Genomic DNA, 15,525 nt, shown 5'->3' on the forward strand with positions numbered 1-15,525 from the left:
AGAATTAAATCTGGCCAGGGACATCAAGGGGAACAAGAAAAGCTTCTACAGTATGTTGGTGATAAAAGGAAGACTAGGGAAAATGTGGGCCCTCTCTGGAAGGAAACGGGAGACCTGGTTACTCAGGACATGGAGACAGCTGAGGTGCTCAATGACTTTTTTGCCTCAGTCTTCACCGGCAAGTGCTCCAGCCACACTGCCCAAGATGCAGAAGGCAAAGGCAGGGACTGAGGGAATGAAGAACCACCTACTGTAGGAGATCAGGTTCAAGACCATCTAAGGAACCTGAAGGTGCACAAGTCCATGGGTCCTGAGGGAACTGGCAGATGAAGTGGCTAAGCCACTATCCATCATATTTGAGAAGTCATAGCAATCCGTGGAAGTTCCCACTGACTGGAAAAGGGGAAACACAACCCCCATTTTTAAAAAGGGAAAAAAGGAAGACCTGGGGAACTACAGGCCAGTCAGTCTCACCTCTGTGCCCAGCAAGATCATGGAACAGATCCTCCTGGAAACTATGTTAGGGCACATGGATAATAAGGAGGTGACTGGTGACAGCCAACATGGCTTCACTAAGGGCAAATTGTGCCTGACAAATTTGGTGGCCTTCTACGACAGAGTTACTGCATTGGTGGATAAGGGAAGAGCAACGGACGTCATCTACCTGGACTTGTGCAAAGCGTTTGACACTGTCCCACATGACATCCTTGTCTCTAAACTGGAGAGACATGGATTTGACAGATGGACTGCTCAGTGGATAAGGAATTGGCTGGATGGTCGCACTCAAAGAGTTGTGGTCAACAGCTCGATGTCCAAGTGTAACCAGTGATGAGTGGCATTCCTCAGGTGTCGGCACTGGGACCAGCGCTGTTTAACGTCTTTGTCGGTGACATGGACGGTGGGATTGAGTGCACCCTCAGCAAGTTTGCCGATGACACCAAGCTGTGTGGTGCAGTCGACATGCTGGAGGGAAGGGATGCCATCCAGAGGGACCTTGACAGGCTTGAGTGGTGGGCCTGTGCGAACCTCAGGAAGTTCAACAAGGCCAAGTGCAAGGTCCTGCACATGGGTCGGGGCAATCCCAAGCACAAATATAGGCTGGGCAATGAGTGGATTGAGAGCAGCCCTGAGGAGAAGGACTTGCGGGTATTAGGGGATGAAAAACTGAATATGAGCCAGCAATGTGCGCTCGCAGCCCAGAAAGCCTATCATGTTCTGGGCTGCATCGAAAGAAGTGTGGCTAGCAGGTTGAGGGAGGTGATTCTGCCCCTCTACTCCACTCTCGTGACACCCCACCTGGAGTACTGTGTTCAGCTCCAGGGTCCCCAACATAAGAAAGACATGGAGCTGCTCGAGTGGGTCCAGAGGAGGGCCATGAAGATGATCAGGGGGCTGGAGCACCTCCCCGATGAGGACAAGCTGAAGAGAGTTGGGGTTGTTCAGCCTGGAGAAGAGAAGGCTCTGGGGAGACCTGGAGACCTTATAGCAGCCTTCCAGTATTTAAAGGGGGCCTACAGGAAAGTTGGGGAGGGACTCTTCATCAGGGAGTGTAGTGATAGGATGAGGAGTAATGGTTTTAAACTAAAAAATGGTAGATTTAGATTAGATCTTAGGAAAAAATTCTTTATTGTGAGGGTGGTGAGGCACTGGAACAGGTTGCCCAGAGAAGTTGTGGATGCCCCATCCCTGGAAGTGTTCAAGGCCAGGCTGGATGGGGCTTTGAGCAACCTGGTCTAGAGGAAGGTGTCCCTGCCCATGGCAGAGGGGTTGGAACTAGATGATCTTTAAGGTCCCTTCCAACCCAAACCATTCTATGATTCTACGATTCTATGAAAGCATGGAAGACTTGTAAAGCAGCAGGAGTACAGAAATCCATGAAGCTTTGAACAGGAAGGCAAAAGAAGCAAATGAAAGTGGAAGGAGGTCAGCTGATAGAATAGCCTTCATTGCATAAATGCATTTTTTCTTCATTTTTGCTAAAATTCTCATCTTCTGTTTTCACACAGCTGGCAAATATAATTTGGATTACAATCTTCAATTAGTAAAAAGCAACCAAAAGCCTCTCAAACACTCATCTATCACTACATCTAACATATTCACACATTTTACTAGTTAAATAATAGTCTATAAAATGTTATTTGTCACAAAACCCTAAAATTGAAGCCAAATATCAAAGGAATATAATTACAGATAGGTGCTTTATCAGGAAGAGTTAAACCATGATCTATTGGTGACTTTAAAGAACTGCAGCTTTGTTAATACTAGTCCATGAAAAGTCATCAAATTATACACTGCACTTTATGTTTAATACTTAGTGAACAGAATAATCTGAACAAAGTCATACTGAAAACCTAAAATGAGACCAGTTAATTGACTGTACCAATATTGTCCTTGATGGAAGAGGATGTACTGGGTATAGGAGCAGGTTTTATATTACAATATAAATCAAATGCAGACATGGCACTTCAAAACATGCTCAGTTCATTTGGTTTCTATGAGGAGAAAAAGTTACATGTCTACGTATGACACAAAAGTTACTTCCAGGTTTAAATGACTCTTTGGAAATAAAGGTATTTCTGCAAATTCATATCTGAGACTGTTGTTTGACTTATATCTTTCTGACTTCAGATCAACAGAAATAAGAACTACTCTGGCTCCTGACTAGAGAATCAGAATTTCAAAGCTCCTCTTCAGAAGAGCAGGAAATTGTTATGCCAGTCAAAGTTTGGTTCCCATCCTGCATTCCCACCAAGCCAAAAAGGGCACCTCTGGAAGTTTTTGTACTTTTGAATCATAAGAAATGATTAATACACATTTACGCTGATTTTTCAAAGATCTCTATACTAGCAGTTGTCATTTCTTTCTGGCTGCTAAGTTTTTCAACCCTGCATCCTAGCATTGTGCAACCCCAAACATTTACATACACACCAGATAAAACTGAAACTCTGCCAGGCTTGCAACCCCATCTGTAACTGCCACAGCCCCACTCAGGGTCAGGAACCCTGGCCTGGGAACAGGATAAACGCCTGTAACAGGCTCTATTAGTAGCTGCTCATGGTGACTGAGATAAAATTAACCAGAGTGCCTATGGCACAGACCTGCAAAATCATGTATTTGCATATATTTGGACCTCAGCAGAAGGCAGGTGCTTTAACTCTAATAGAATAGTCCAGGACCCAACCCAAGCTCACTGGGTTTTTGTCTCCAAAGCATCTTACCAAGCTAGAGTTTGGGTACTGCACAAAAAATAATGCTATATTACTCATCAGTTTAAGATTCAGAGTTTTTAGATAACAGTTTATCTATCATCTAGGCAGGCAACAACCTGACTTTGCCACATCCAGAGGACATTACATTTGCAAAACAGGAGGGAGCGATCAGCCTTTTGGTGAGAAGAAAATTCCTTCTCGAGTGAGTCACTGACCGAGAACTCCAGGAAGGCACGAAGGAGAAGATTAGTTATAAAAATCAGCAACCTCCATGAACCTGGGACTAATGACCCTGCTGCCTGGGAACACTGGGACCGCATCTGTGATCACATGCACCAGATAGTAAATAACTGGTTAATAAATAAATTCAGCTTCCCAACGGCAAAACAGGATGGAATGACAGGCATTTTAGACTAAACAGCCTAAACCAGGTTTTTTTTCAGTTTCTGCTGCTGGTACCGTTATAAACGTCTACAATCCTGTAGTCTATTTCGGAGCTTTTCAATACTTATTTTTGCACGAGCTTATCTTAACCTGGTTTGTGCCAGAGAGTTTGCTAGACAGCTGGTAAACACCAAGACTCATGTGTTCTGTGGACATGGTCATCCTTAGCCGGGGGGTTAGTGAGACAGGCTCACCAGGACTGACACACCAGGGCAGCTCACCATCCTACCCGAAAAGTGGAAGGAGACATTGCCATCTAGCTGCACGTTGAAGAACTGGGATGTAGGAGTTCGCATGGATGAAGCATCTTCGAGAGACCACTGTAGCCAGGTAAGCTTGCTGGCAGCCACCACAGAGAAGGTCCCTGACCGCTGAGGGAGGATTGTCCACTCTTCATGCCAGCGACTGTAAAAACCATGCGTGAGGAAGGGTTAATGCCTATCTTCAGCTACTAAAATCTACCCTGGTTCTTAGATGCTTAGATGTCTCTGAGCACCTGGCCCTACATGACATAGGAACATAAATCCCACTGATTTACTCCGGAGCTATTACAGAATTAAAGTCAATTTAACCTGTTTGTAAAGCTCGTTTGTATTTTTATCAACATGACAACAGTCTCAGGTCTTCTCCCTCCTTCCAGTGCTTGCCAACAGGCTCCAGCTAAGACTTGTCACAGGAGACTCTTGCACAAACCTGGGATCCTACACAACCAGCCTATAAACAGGCCAATGCTCCTGAAAACTACTACACCTCTTATGGGCAGATAACGCTTTGCGTGCAGTCCTGTTTACAGTCACCACTCCCGCAGAAACAGAACACCCAGTGTTTGACAGACCACCCTGAAATAACTACAAAATCTGTTTGCAAACAAGGCTGAAAATATTCACTTCATTCAATCGAAGTAAGGGTTAAAACATAAATTTGTAATAGTGGAAACACTTTAAAAAGAAAAGCACAAGACAAGAAAATACATGTTTATGTTATATTTACTTCTCACAACCTCCTTTACCTGTTTCAGTATCACAGGTAGCTGGATAGCTGGGCTGCATCCCCTCCTGAGGCTACCCCAGGACCATTGTGCTTTTGGGAGCTCTTAGATCTGCCTGTTTCTGGGAGGCAGACTGAGGGGTACAGGGCTGAGTTCTCCTTCCCCAGCCTGAAATGTCTCCTCCCTGTAAGGGAATTAACTGGGCATGGGAACACCACACAGTAATGCCAGCCTGTGAAGGAGAGGAGATACTTCATTTCTCCTTCCTCCTTAGGTTCTCTTGATATACACACACCTACAGCATTCTTTAGTTAGTTTAACTTCCAGGCTACAGCTTTAAGCCGACTCTGCTTGTACAGCCTTCTGAAAAAATGGTCTCAATTGCAATGCATACCTTGAGAAAGAAGCTCCTCAGGCTGATAACATTCCTTCTGCCCTGAGCTTTGAGACCAAACATGAAACGATGAAAACAGGAAAGGGGGGGTTCAATTAAGCAAGCTTCTCCTCCCCATGTTCCTGGCTAGTTTTCTGAGGTCCCCTTCTAGGGACACTGTCACACTCTGCCAAAAACCTTAAGATAACCTTAAGATTTAGTAGATTTTTTTAAACACCCTGTAGCACTGCAATTCCTGCTGCCTTACAAAGCTCCATACATGAAAACGGCAAGACCTGGTAAGACTCAACTTGTTAATAAATGCAAAGACTAGCAAATCATACCCATGCTTCGCAGCAAACGCAAAGGGAATGACTAAGCGCTCAGCTCCCACTAGCACCTTTCCAGAGACAAGACCTCAGAGAGACAACTGCTCGTTCCAGCCAGCAGACAGAGCCTACAGCTCCTAGTTCTCCACGCCAGATAGGGGTGGGGAGGACAAACTCCTCTGTCCAGTAACTTCAAACAAGGGATTAGAAACAAAACTCAGCAGATATCTTTATATGTATCACCTTGTCTGTCGTTTCATGACAGACTTCAGAGAGTGCTTTTGTACTGCTGACACAGCGAACCACGCAGCCATCACATACAGACTCATGGGAGAAAACGCCAGCAAAAGTCTGAAGGACCTGGAGAGTGACAGGCTTTACTGACCATGTGTGGCAGTGACAAAACCAAGGTACCACAAAGCAGCTGTACTTCTTCAGTTCAAGAGCAAAAGGATTACGTTTCTGGAAGACAAAACAAACCTTATTCTCTGTTTCTGATGTTAACAAATTGCAGTGAAGTTACACCACAAAAAGAAAAAAGTGCCCTGTAGATAAAATCCTAGATTTGACCTGCCCTGGAAAGCAACTTACAATAATTTATTTACATTTCATTGCCCATAGAACTAGTAATTCTTCCTTTTATGCTTATTTGTGTAAGACTGCAGCAGCCATTAGGTATCTCTACAAATCACCGAGCAGCACAGGGGAAGAGCACAGGGCTGAGCCCCTGGCCAGCAGCTGGCTCACAGCCCTCAGAGCCAGGCTGGAAGCAGGCAGAGGGATGGACACCAGAGGCTGCCCACCAAGCGCTGGCTGCTTCTCTCTGCCTCTTCTCACCTGCTCCATAAGTCCAAGCAGCCAGAGAGGAGCCGTGGTGCTGCACTGAGCTACACTTGGCAGCAGCGACGTGGCAGCAGAGTGGCTACAATGGTAACATAGGAGCTACAGCTCTGTTCCTTGGACAAATCTGCCCACTGGCATTTGGACCCTAGCTACTAACCTAATCCACCAGACCCAGTACGTTCTACCAATTGCTTAAAAGCAGCCCAAGTTGTCTTCAAATTAAATTAAGTTTTCATTCAGAAACCACAAAATGCAGCAGCCCAGAGCACGTGCTGAATTCCTGACCTCTGAGGGAACAGAGCCTGAACGAGGACAGGGACGCAGGGGCACCAGCTCCTCACGCCTGGTTTTCCTTTTGTGGCGGCTTCAGAAAATGCATTTGAAATCCACCTTTGAGAAAATTAAAGGCATCAGATGTTACATTCAGTAAACACCTGGCTTGGGAACACATGGCTGCATACACTTCTGCACTGCAAATGTGAGGGAAAGTAACAGAAGAATTTCTGTTTAAAAAGTAAAAAATTGTTCCAAAGTATTTACACAGTTCCACTATGTGTCACACTGGTATTTTGGGACTTCCACTTGCTCTGACCGTTAGCCTCTTTCCAACGTTAAAAACCTAAAAAAATGGGGAGAAAAACTCTTCCATGTTAAAAAAAAAAGTGAGCTCTCTCTTCTGTATGCAAATCCAATAAAAATACTGCTTTTTGAAAGTGTTTACTCCAGCGCCCTCTATTGCTGAACCCCCAAAACAGCCAGCATAAAGTTAACTCACAAATCAGCACTTTCTTTTGCTTTTTCTTTAGAAGAAACCTGACCAAAAAGTAAGAACTGGAAAGGAAAGTATGGTTTAGGTCTAGCTGCCTGCACTGCCGAGGAGCTGTGAGCTCCTGACCAGACCTGAGTTAATAAACTCCCTATTCTTGCTGGAATTAATAGTGGACAAGAGGTAACACTTTCAGTTCATGGAGGGGATGGATTATAGAAAAGCCATCCTGAGTGCTCAGAGGACACCCGATTTACCTGCTTTACCCAGCCACAATATTGGGAGTTCATTCTGAATTGCTGCTGAAGGATCAATGATCACTCTATTAGGGGAGATAAAAACAGCGATTATATCCTAGCAGGACAGAGGACAGACCTTTAGCTGACAGTTCACATGAAATTTAAAAACTTGAACTTTCTGCCAAACAAAACCTGCAGTCTGTTATGTTTAAATGTGAGATGAGAAAAAAGTTGAATCAAACCCATCAAATTAAATGAAGCTCAATAAAAAAATAGTTGTGCTTGTGCAGAGTGTTCTGTATTGATCAACCCTAATGCGGAGTACAGCTCAATTCTGAGCATGCTTTTGCATGGTGCATCCACACTCAGTCTTTGTTTACATATCAGACTTTAATGTTACATCACCTCTTTAAAACAGGTAATTCCACACTACTAATTTATTAATGTTTCTCTTCATAAATGACCAATCCACAGCTTTTATTTCAGACATTATAAGTCACCATTCTCACCCTGATAGCAGACCTTGAAGCAGATATATTGGGGAGGTGCTTAGTTTAATGCATAGTTGGTCATCTTCTTTTCTTTGTCTTGTCTTCCTACGAATGCCCAGGGCAGCAAAGAGATGCAGTGGAGAGACACAGCATCATCCAACAGCTATTGTTTGACATTGGCAAACGAAAGAAAAAATGTGGCAGCAGAAAAATGGAAAGTAAAATTAAATGTTCCAAAGTACTTCAGAAGAACAAGCCCACAATAGGCATAGTACTAGCAATTCCTGGTGATACTGACATCTCTCATCTGTTGTGGACATTCAGTTTGGTAATCCAGACCCAAGCAGCAATTGGGCCTGTGAGATGACGTTCAGTCTCTGAACAGATTTTTTGTCTTACATTTATTACAGGCTTAGGAAAATCTTAATAACTCTCTGGGTACAAATCAGGATTTTCCTTTGGAAGGGAGGCAGAGTAGGCAAAGAGATTCGTCTTGTCTCATTTAAAACTGGTAGAGCCAAGGAAAAGGAATTTAGTGGGATGCCACATTTGTCTCATCTAATTATCTGAGAAATGGAGTAAAACAACACATGATGCAATCTGAAAAAGCTACATGACTGGTAAGAGCTGTGAAGGATAACCACTATAGAGAAAAACATACCATGGATTATCTGGACACTAACAGAATGCATCTGCCTTGGAAAAATACAGACTCACAAATAACAGAAAAGTTAAACAGTTATTTAATGGGTGGAGAATTACACAGAAATCAACAATAGTGAGAGAGGCTTTCATATTCCTTAGCCTTTATCAGTATTGCACTTGAAAAACACAAGAACAGATGGACTCGGTTAGACCAAAGATCTATCTAGGCCAGTAGCCTGTCTTGGGAAGAGCCTGCCAGCAGATGTTTAGGGAACACATATGAATAAAAAAAGTTAATTTTGTGTGATATTTCCCCCTTATGCCTTTCTACTCTCTGGCAATCTGCAACTTAAAACAAACAAATGAGCCAGAGGCTGTATCTGCATCTTTTTATTTAATATTCCTTGATGGCTCTTTCCTCCATGAATTTATCTAATCCCTGCTTGAATACATTTATACTCCTAGTCTCCTAAACATCCTGTGTCAGTCAGTTCCACAACTGAATTACATGCATGCATATGTGAAAGAGTAGTTTGTTTTAAGCTCCTTGTTTGGCCATTTCATGGTGTGGCCCTGACTTTCATGCTATGAGAAAAGCTAAATAACTATGCTGTTTTCAATTCTCCACACTGCTCTTACTAGTACAGAAGCATATTCTCTGGCAGCTGCCTCTTACCAAGCGGAAAAGCCCTGGTCTGTACGATGAGGAGTTTGCTAATCTCTTTGATAATCCAAAGTCTTCTCTTGTATCTTCAAATACTACTATACCCTTTTTAAGAGGGTGGGGTGATCAAACTGCTTCGTATGACATGTGGGCACAGCACGGTTATCTGGGTTTTCCCTTTATTTCTTTCATAATATTTCCATATATTCAGTTCCCTTTTAGCTTGAACACTGAGAAAAGTCTCTTCAGAGAACCATCCACATGATTAATTCTGTTTTCCAAGTGATAAAAACTAAATTAGAAGCCACTGATCTATGTGTGCAGTCAGCATTTTCCCCATACAGTTTAGTTCGTATTTATCAACACTAAATTATGTTTTACTGCCCAGTCACTCAGTATGATGTGTTTCTTCTACAGCCTTCTACAATTAACTTTAAACTACCTTGATGACCTGTTAACACTGACATCCCACACCCACCTTCTTTTTCATTTTGTTAATACATGCTTTTTTATCACAGATGCCGGCACAGCTTCCTTTAGAACTAGGTAAATGCACTTTTAAGCAAATCATACAATTAAATATATATATATACACTTAAAATGAAAAGAGAAAGGAAAAGCACATATAGAGATGTTTTTGAAAAGGAGACTAGAAATTAAAATCATGCTTTCACAAGACACAAGATCTTTAAATGGCACACTTCCATTAATAATCTATGTATTCTTAAATGAACATTGGCAGAGGCTATTAAATTATGATTAAGAACAGTCAAATCAAATGGGCTGAAACGTCCAAAGTAGATGAACAAATATAAACTGAAAGGACTGCACCCAGTCCTAATGCAGGCAGAAAACCTGTACGTATGGTCTGATGGTAAAAGGCCATCAACTCCTATCTGCTTCCAATCTGCCGCAGTATCCTACCCATCTGCAGCACTATATAAATCATAGCCATGAACCAGACGTTCAGGAAACAAACAGATAAAACAGTCTGAAAAAGTTGGATCAGAAGTTTTGGTTACCCACCCAAGCAGGTCCCAGTGAGATGCGACCTTGAGTTGCTGGATCCACGCTCCAGAACAGCCACTTGCAGTCATAAGCTCACCTTGTCTGCTGCCACGTTACGTATAAATAAAACTGATTTACATCCAAGCTGGTTTCCACTGAGACAGTGTCCTTCTGCTCCCTCTCCCAAACACAGCTAATTAAGCCTTCAAATGATATTCCCTTGGAGGTAGCCGTCTTGTCCACCCATCTGAGCGTGAATGCTCCAGAGCCACAGCTCCCAAATGCCCCTACACTCCATTTATCCTCTGTGTTGGGCCAAAACTCTCTCCATCATTCCCAGAGATGGACGGTCTCCTTCTAAGTGCCCCTCTGCAAGCTCTGCAAGCCCTCGCTTGGCCTGATGCACCCATCACACCACAGAGCACTGCTCCTATGCACAGCGCAGCTGATTCTCAGAAGAGAACTGGAGCCTCAGTGAACCGTGGGGATGGCCAGGTGAACTTTTTTTTCACTAAAAGCACAGGAGATGTATAGGTGCTCACTGGACAGTTGCAGGTGTCTGCGCAGGAGACATGGACCAGACTATGGGGGCTGTAGAGGTGTGACATGCCACTGGCCCGAGGGAGCAGGGGAGGCAGTGGCTTTCACCCACTGGGTTTTGACAAGAACACAGAAATACAGTGACTTTACCTGCTCATTAAATATCCAGCTACGTAGTCTCAAATGCTAGGTATGCTACCTCTACATACCCAAACTATTCCCAGAATAACCTGATTAAAGAGGTCACGTAAGGACACAGGCGCTTACAGCATACGCCATCCCATGTTAGCTGGTCAAATATGAAACTAAGAAATGAATTCACAAATATTTTAAACTAAGCCGCTCTAAATTGACATATGACACTAAAATTATGTTCTCCCTTCCCATAAGTGTTATAGATTTATTTTGTCAGCTGCATATATTCTGGAGAGAGAGTTCAAAGGCTGACTTTTCTCTTTGGTCAGTTAAACCTTTATAAGCGAATTCTTTTAGGACATAGCAAGTTTAAGGGATATCACCATACCTCTGTACAGGTTTCCATTTATTTTGCATGACACATATTCTTACATAATCATGATTTTACAGTGGACGCTTGACCATTCTGATCAAAAATCCTTCAGAATCAATAAAAATACTCTAACTTTAGAAAAGGACTAAAGTGGTAACACATTAGAGCAGAAAAGTTGCAAAAAAAACCCCAATCAAGAATGAAGGATAAAACTCAACCTCAGGCTGTGTGAAATACAGTTAGTTTAAGATTTTGTCAATAAATTCTCACTTTCTGCCCTCCGAAAGAGCCTTCCTACGTACTGGTAGGACAGTAGCTCAAACTGTTGAGAACCCTCCCCAGCCAAGAGCTGAGAATAAAGCTCTTCATGAGCCGGTAGGATTTGGCAAGAAACATGACTACACAAAATCACCCACCTCAGACTGACTTAATTTGCTGTATTTATTTATTTATTGTAATGGCTTCAGAGCAAGCAGGGTTTGCCACCAGGACAGTTTTGTCAAAGTAAAAAAAATGACAGCAAGCACTGTGCTTTTCATGTTTGCCACAGGATATTATGGGGTGCTTTTCTGAACAGGTCTAAAATCTGTTTTTCTCCTCTATAAGCCTGAAAAATGTCATAAAGGTTTAAATCAATGCAGATCACAAGATCATCTCTGCCAGGGGTGAGCATTAGTTGCTTTGGAAGAAACTGCGAGAAACAATAACAGTTGTGGGATCTGAGCCACAAAATTATCTCTAACCAATCCCTAATTGTTAAAAATTACCTTAAACCCTGAAACAAGAAGACTTATGTCTCTTTCAAAGCTTTTCTTGTAGCTTCAATTGTCATAATATTGAATATTCTTATTCTTCCAGACCCTCTTTAAATCTTGTTAGATTCCTGACCTCAGCAGCATCCTCTGGTAATGAGTTCTGCAATTTAATTACATGCTGAATAAAAAATAATAAAAAAATTTCCTTTTATCTGCTTTACATTTGCCACTCATCATCTTATTCCTCTGCTATAAGACAGAGAAAACAGTAGGTACTTGTCTATTTTGATTTTTTTGATCATTGCTTTCTACAGTCTTATCATGGCCCTCTATGATATTTTTTTCTAATTCCTTTGTGTTTCAATACGCCTCCCTGTGTGTAGGTACTTTATCATGATAAAACTTCTAGTCACATGATGTGTCAACACAAGTTCTATGAAGATGTTGTAGGAAAAAGTCCAAACATATTTCAAAGAAATTAAGGCTCCAGAACCCTAAATACTACATCCCTCAGTTTAAGCCTCTTACAAAATATTATATACCCTTGATTAAACTAAATGGACTTAAAGCATTATCAGCTACATTTAGGATATTCCGAACCTATCAAAGATATTTTTTTAGACCTCCAGTAAGTAACTTAATCAAAACCAGTTACTGAAGAGCACCCTTGAATTTTCTTCCTTCTTTTAGAGCTTAGAAAGGAGCATGTTAGCTGTAGGCAATAGTCTGTGGCCAACAATCCCAAAGTATCCATCCAAGGACAGGCTGGAAAACTAAGGATTTTTAGGAACTGCTACCTAATTATGCTTTGATAGCTCTTTCTAAAATGGCATCAAATGCAACTTCCTGAACACAGTGACCTACAACAGTACTAAATTCATTGTCATACTTAAAAAGTAATTTTGTGCTTCAGCAGATTTTGTTTCTGGGTCAGGCAGAGAGGACAAGTCATCCTGAGCCACGGAGTGACAGAAGCAGAACGAAAGCAACAAATCTGAGGGTACTACACAGAGGAACAGTGCCCGTCTCTTGGTTCAAATGATGTATGATATCTATCACACAAAATCTATAACAAAGCATATTAGAGAATGTAATCTCTACTATTCCTAACATGTCCAAATCATGACAGTTTCTCTTTTGTTGTTAAAACATTAATTTATTTCTTAAAGCATAAGTGGCTAAAAACTATCAGTAAGTATTACTGAAAGCATTAATTATCAGCTGGGTTATTCATCTGTGGAACAAGCCTAGCGATGCAGAATTGTTCTGCCAGCTCATCCTGACCAAACCAAAAAATTCTATTAGTGCCAATACTGGAGCAAAACCTGGCAGAAAGAGAGAGGCAGAGATAAAGTTGAAAACTCTAGTATGCTGGAGGCAAGGGTAAATCTCTTTGTGTACCAAGGTAACTAGATGGTCAGTTGGAGAACTCTCTCGGGACAGAAGGCAACTTGGTTAAGAGTTACCAAAATGTGGTGTTTCATAGTTAAGGAAGCATGTGAGTGATTTGGTAATTCCTCAAGAACACAAGGAAAATTCTGGCTACTCAAGAAAAAGGCAGAAATGTTCATGGACTTCAGTGTAGCTAAGGTTGCATGCCACTTGCTGTCTTTGTAAAGACTAAAGAGCAATCATCAGTGCAAACAGAAGCTGTATCCCCTCCCCTGTGAGAGGAGTACCAGGGCTTCAGCTTCCAGTTTATTACAGACATACTTGATGAGATTGGCTTCTGTAAAGTTATGAGAAGTTTGAGTTGGATTTTCACACAGATTTTTTCTGCTTGGATGCAACCTTCTGCTAAAATGTCACATTTCCACCAAAACCACAATTTTGTGATAATCACCTCATTGCACAGGTAGAAAAGGACATGTAGGGCACTTCTGACACTATTCACAAATTCAGTTCAAAACAGATGCTAATACATACATTAAAATGATGGTAGAAAGGCAAATCTTATTCAAACCACTAGAGGTAGAGGGAGATGGGAGGAAAACCACAAGTATTATTTTTAACACACTCAAAGTTCACGTTGTTTCTTGTTACAAGTCATAGACGCAATTATTCTTTTGTAGTACTAAGGAATAGGTAACTGGCATGTAAATGTTTTCATATGTGTATAACTCAGCTAGCAATTAAAGCTCTCAATAACATTTATTGATGCTTTTTAGCCACTTATGCTTTTACAGTAACAAAAGAGACGCAGGAATGATCTGATGTATTATAAGGATTCATGATGATCTGATGTATTAGGAGGACTTGAGATTACTAATATTCAAACAGAGGTTAATCAAAGCTCTAATTTTAGTCAAGGGAAGTTTTGCCACAGACTTCAGTAAGCTGGGATTTCCCTCTGGATGTTTGAAACTCATGGACTCCTTCACATGGGAAAAAGTCAAATGTCATTTAGACATGTGGCCCAACAATGTTTCTGTGACAGATTTCAGATGGTACAATTTATCCTTCCCCTCTTAAGAGTCACAAATCTGTTATTTGAAGTATAACACTAAATTGCTTAACTGCAGAACTGACCCAAATCCCATCCCATACAAATAAAAATTTGGTATTAATGTTGTAATACTTGCAGAATTGACAAGTTCACCATTTTGGTCAAAAGAGTCCTCACCAAAAGAAAACTGATCTTGTACAATTAGTCCTTTAAGAAGAACAGAAAGAACTCAGCTTCCTAAGCTATGGCAGTGCATGTTCCTCCAAACCCCTGAGAATATGCCTCAGCCCCAGCTTTAACTAACATGTGAGCTGAGCGGTACTGCATTTCAGCTGATAAAATGGAAGTGAAGGACAGTGCATCGCTGCTGAACACAAGCCCTCTCTAAGCTGCTCATTGCTTTGTGTGAACACTGGTATAATGAGTTAAGGTCTTTAGTCAGTTCAATCTTCACATAGCCTTCTAGATCAATTAACAGGTTAAGGCAATTCCAAATAATTTTCTGGCAGGTATGTGAGTCATACTAGAGCTCCTATATACATACCTAAGGGAGAAAGGTCTACAAAAACAACACACCAAGTATCACTGACATGAATATTAAAAAGAATAAATTATACAGCTGCAAGAGAATTCTTCAGCTGAGCAAGCCTAATGAACCTTCTATTGAATTTCCAGAATATTTTTACAGTTTTGCCTAATGAGCCTCAGTGAATGGAAAAATGCAAACAATGCTGGCCTGGAAAGTTAACCAGCTGAATGGAAATAAATTATTTTTCCCTTTTAATTTCTTTTTAGCAAGAAAAAATGTCTTAAGAAACATAGCTGCAGACTCACCAGCAGACTTCCAGAGAAGTTTTACTGTCCTCCTCCTCGAACTGCTCAATGATTTAGGAAACCAGTAAAAAAAACGTGCTATCCTCCTGATGGTTTTCCTCAAGTCATTTCTTACTGCCATAGCTGCAAGGGCTCCACAGCTACACCAGGAACAACAGACACACGTATCCAGATGGAGAGAGGAAAGCCCATGAATACCCACAGAGAGTGCGCTTGCTCTGAGCTCAGCGTCAGCCAGCACGTCTCAGGACCACCTGTTAGTCCTAAATCCCCTCCCTCCCCGTCACTCCACTCCAAGCCCTCCAGACCTCCCTCTTTATTCAAGAAGCAGCTATATTAATAGATGCTTCGGCTAAAGAAAGACCAATGCTTTGGAGTCTTAACCTGGTACTGTGTTTCCAATGATGTTAAAACAAGACATGTTTTCCACAGACAGGTTTTGA

The 15,525-nt window shown here is 41.8% G+C and overlaps 1 protein-coding gene across 4 annotated transcripts in view; it reads right to left on the bottom strand.

Moving 5' to 3' along the window:
* The window catches only part of RASSF3 (Ras association domain family member 3), a 116,197-nt gene that overhangs the window by 85,762 nt on the left and 14,910 nt on the right, over positions 1-15,525 (bottom strand). The window contains exon 1 of one of the 4 annotated variants that reach the window (XM_030003031.2): positions 15,083-15,218. The exons of 2 other annotated variants lie outside the window; for them this stretch is intronic. In XM_030003031.2, coding sequence (XP_029858891.1) covers positions 15,083-15,203 — 121 coding nt within the window. In that variant the 5' untranslated portion in view covers positions 15,204-15,218. Of the gene's footprint in view, positions 1-3,882; positions 3,970-15,082; positions 15,219-15,525 lie in introns of those variants that run through there. One more of the 4 variants, XM_030003035.2, reaches the window with a different exon arrangement.

The sequence above is a fragment of the Aquila chrysaetos genome, chromosome 26 (assembly GCF_900496995.4).
Source record: "Aquila chrysaetos chrysaetos chromosome 26, bAquChr1.4, whole genome shotgun sequence".
Lineage (NCBI taxonomy): Eukaryota > Metazoa > Chordata > Aves > Accipitriformes > Accipitridae > Aquila > Aquila chrysaetos.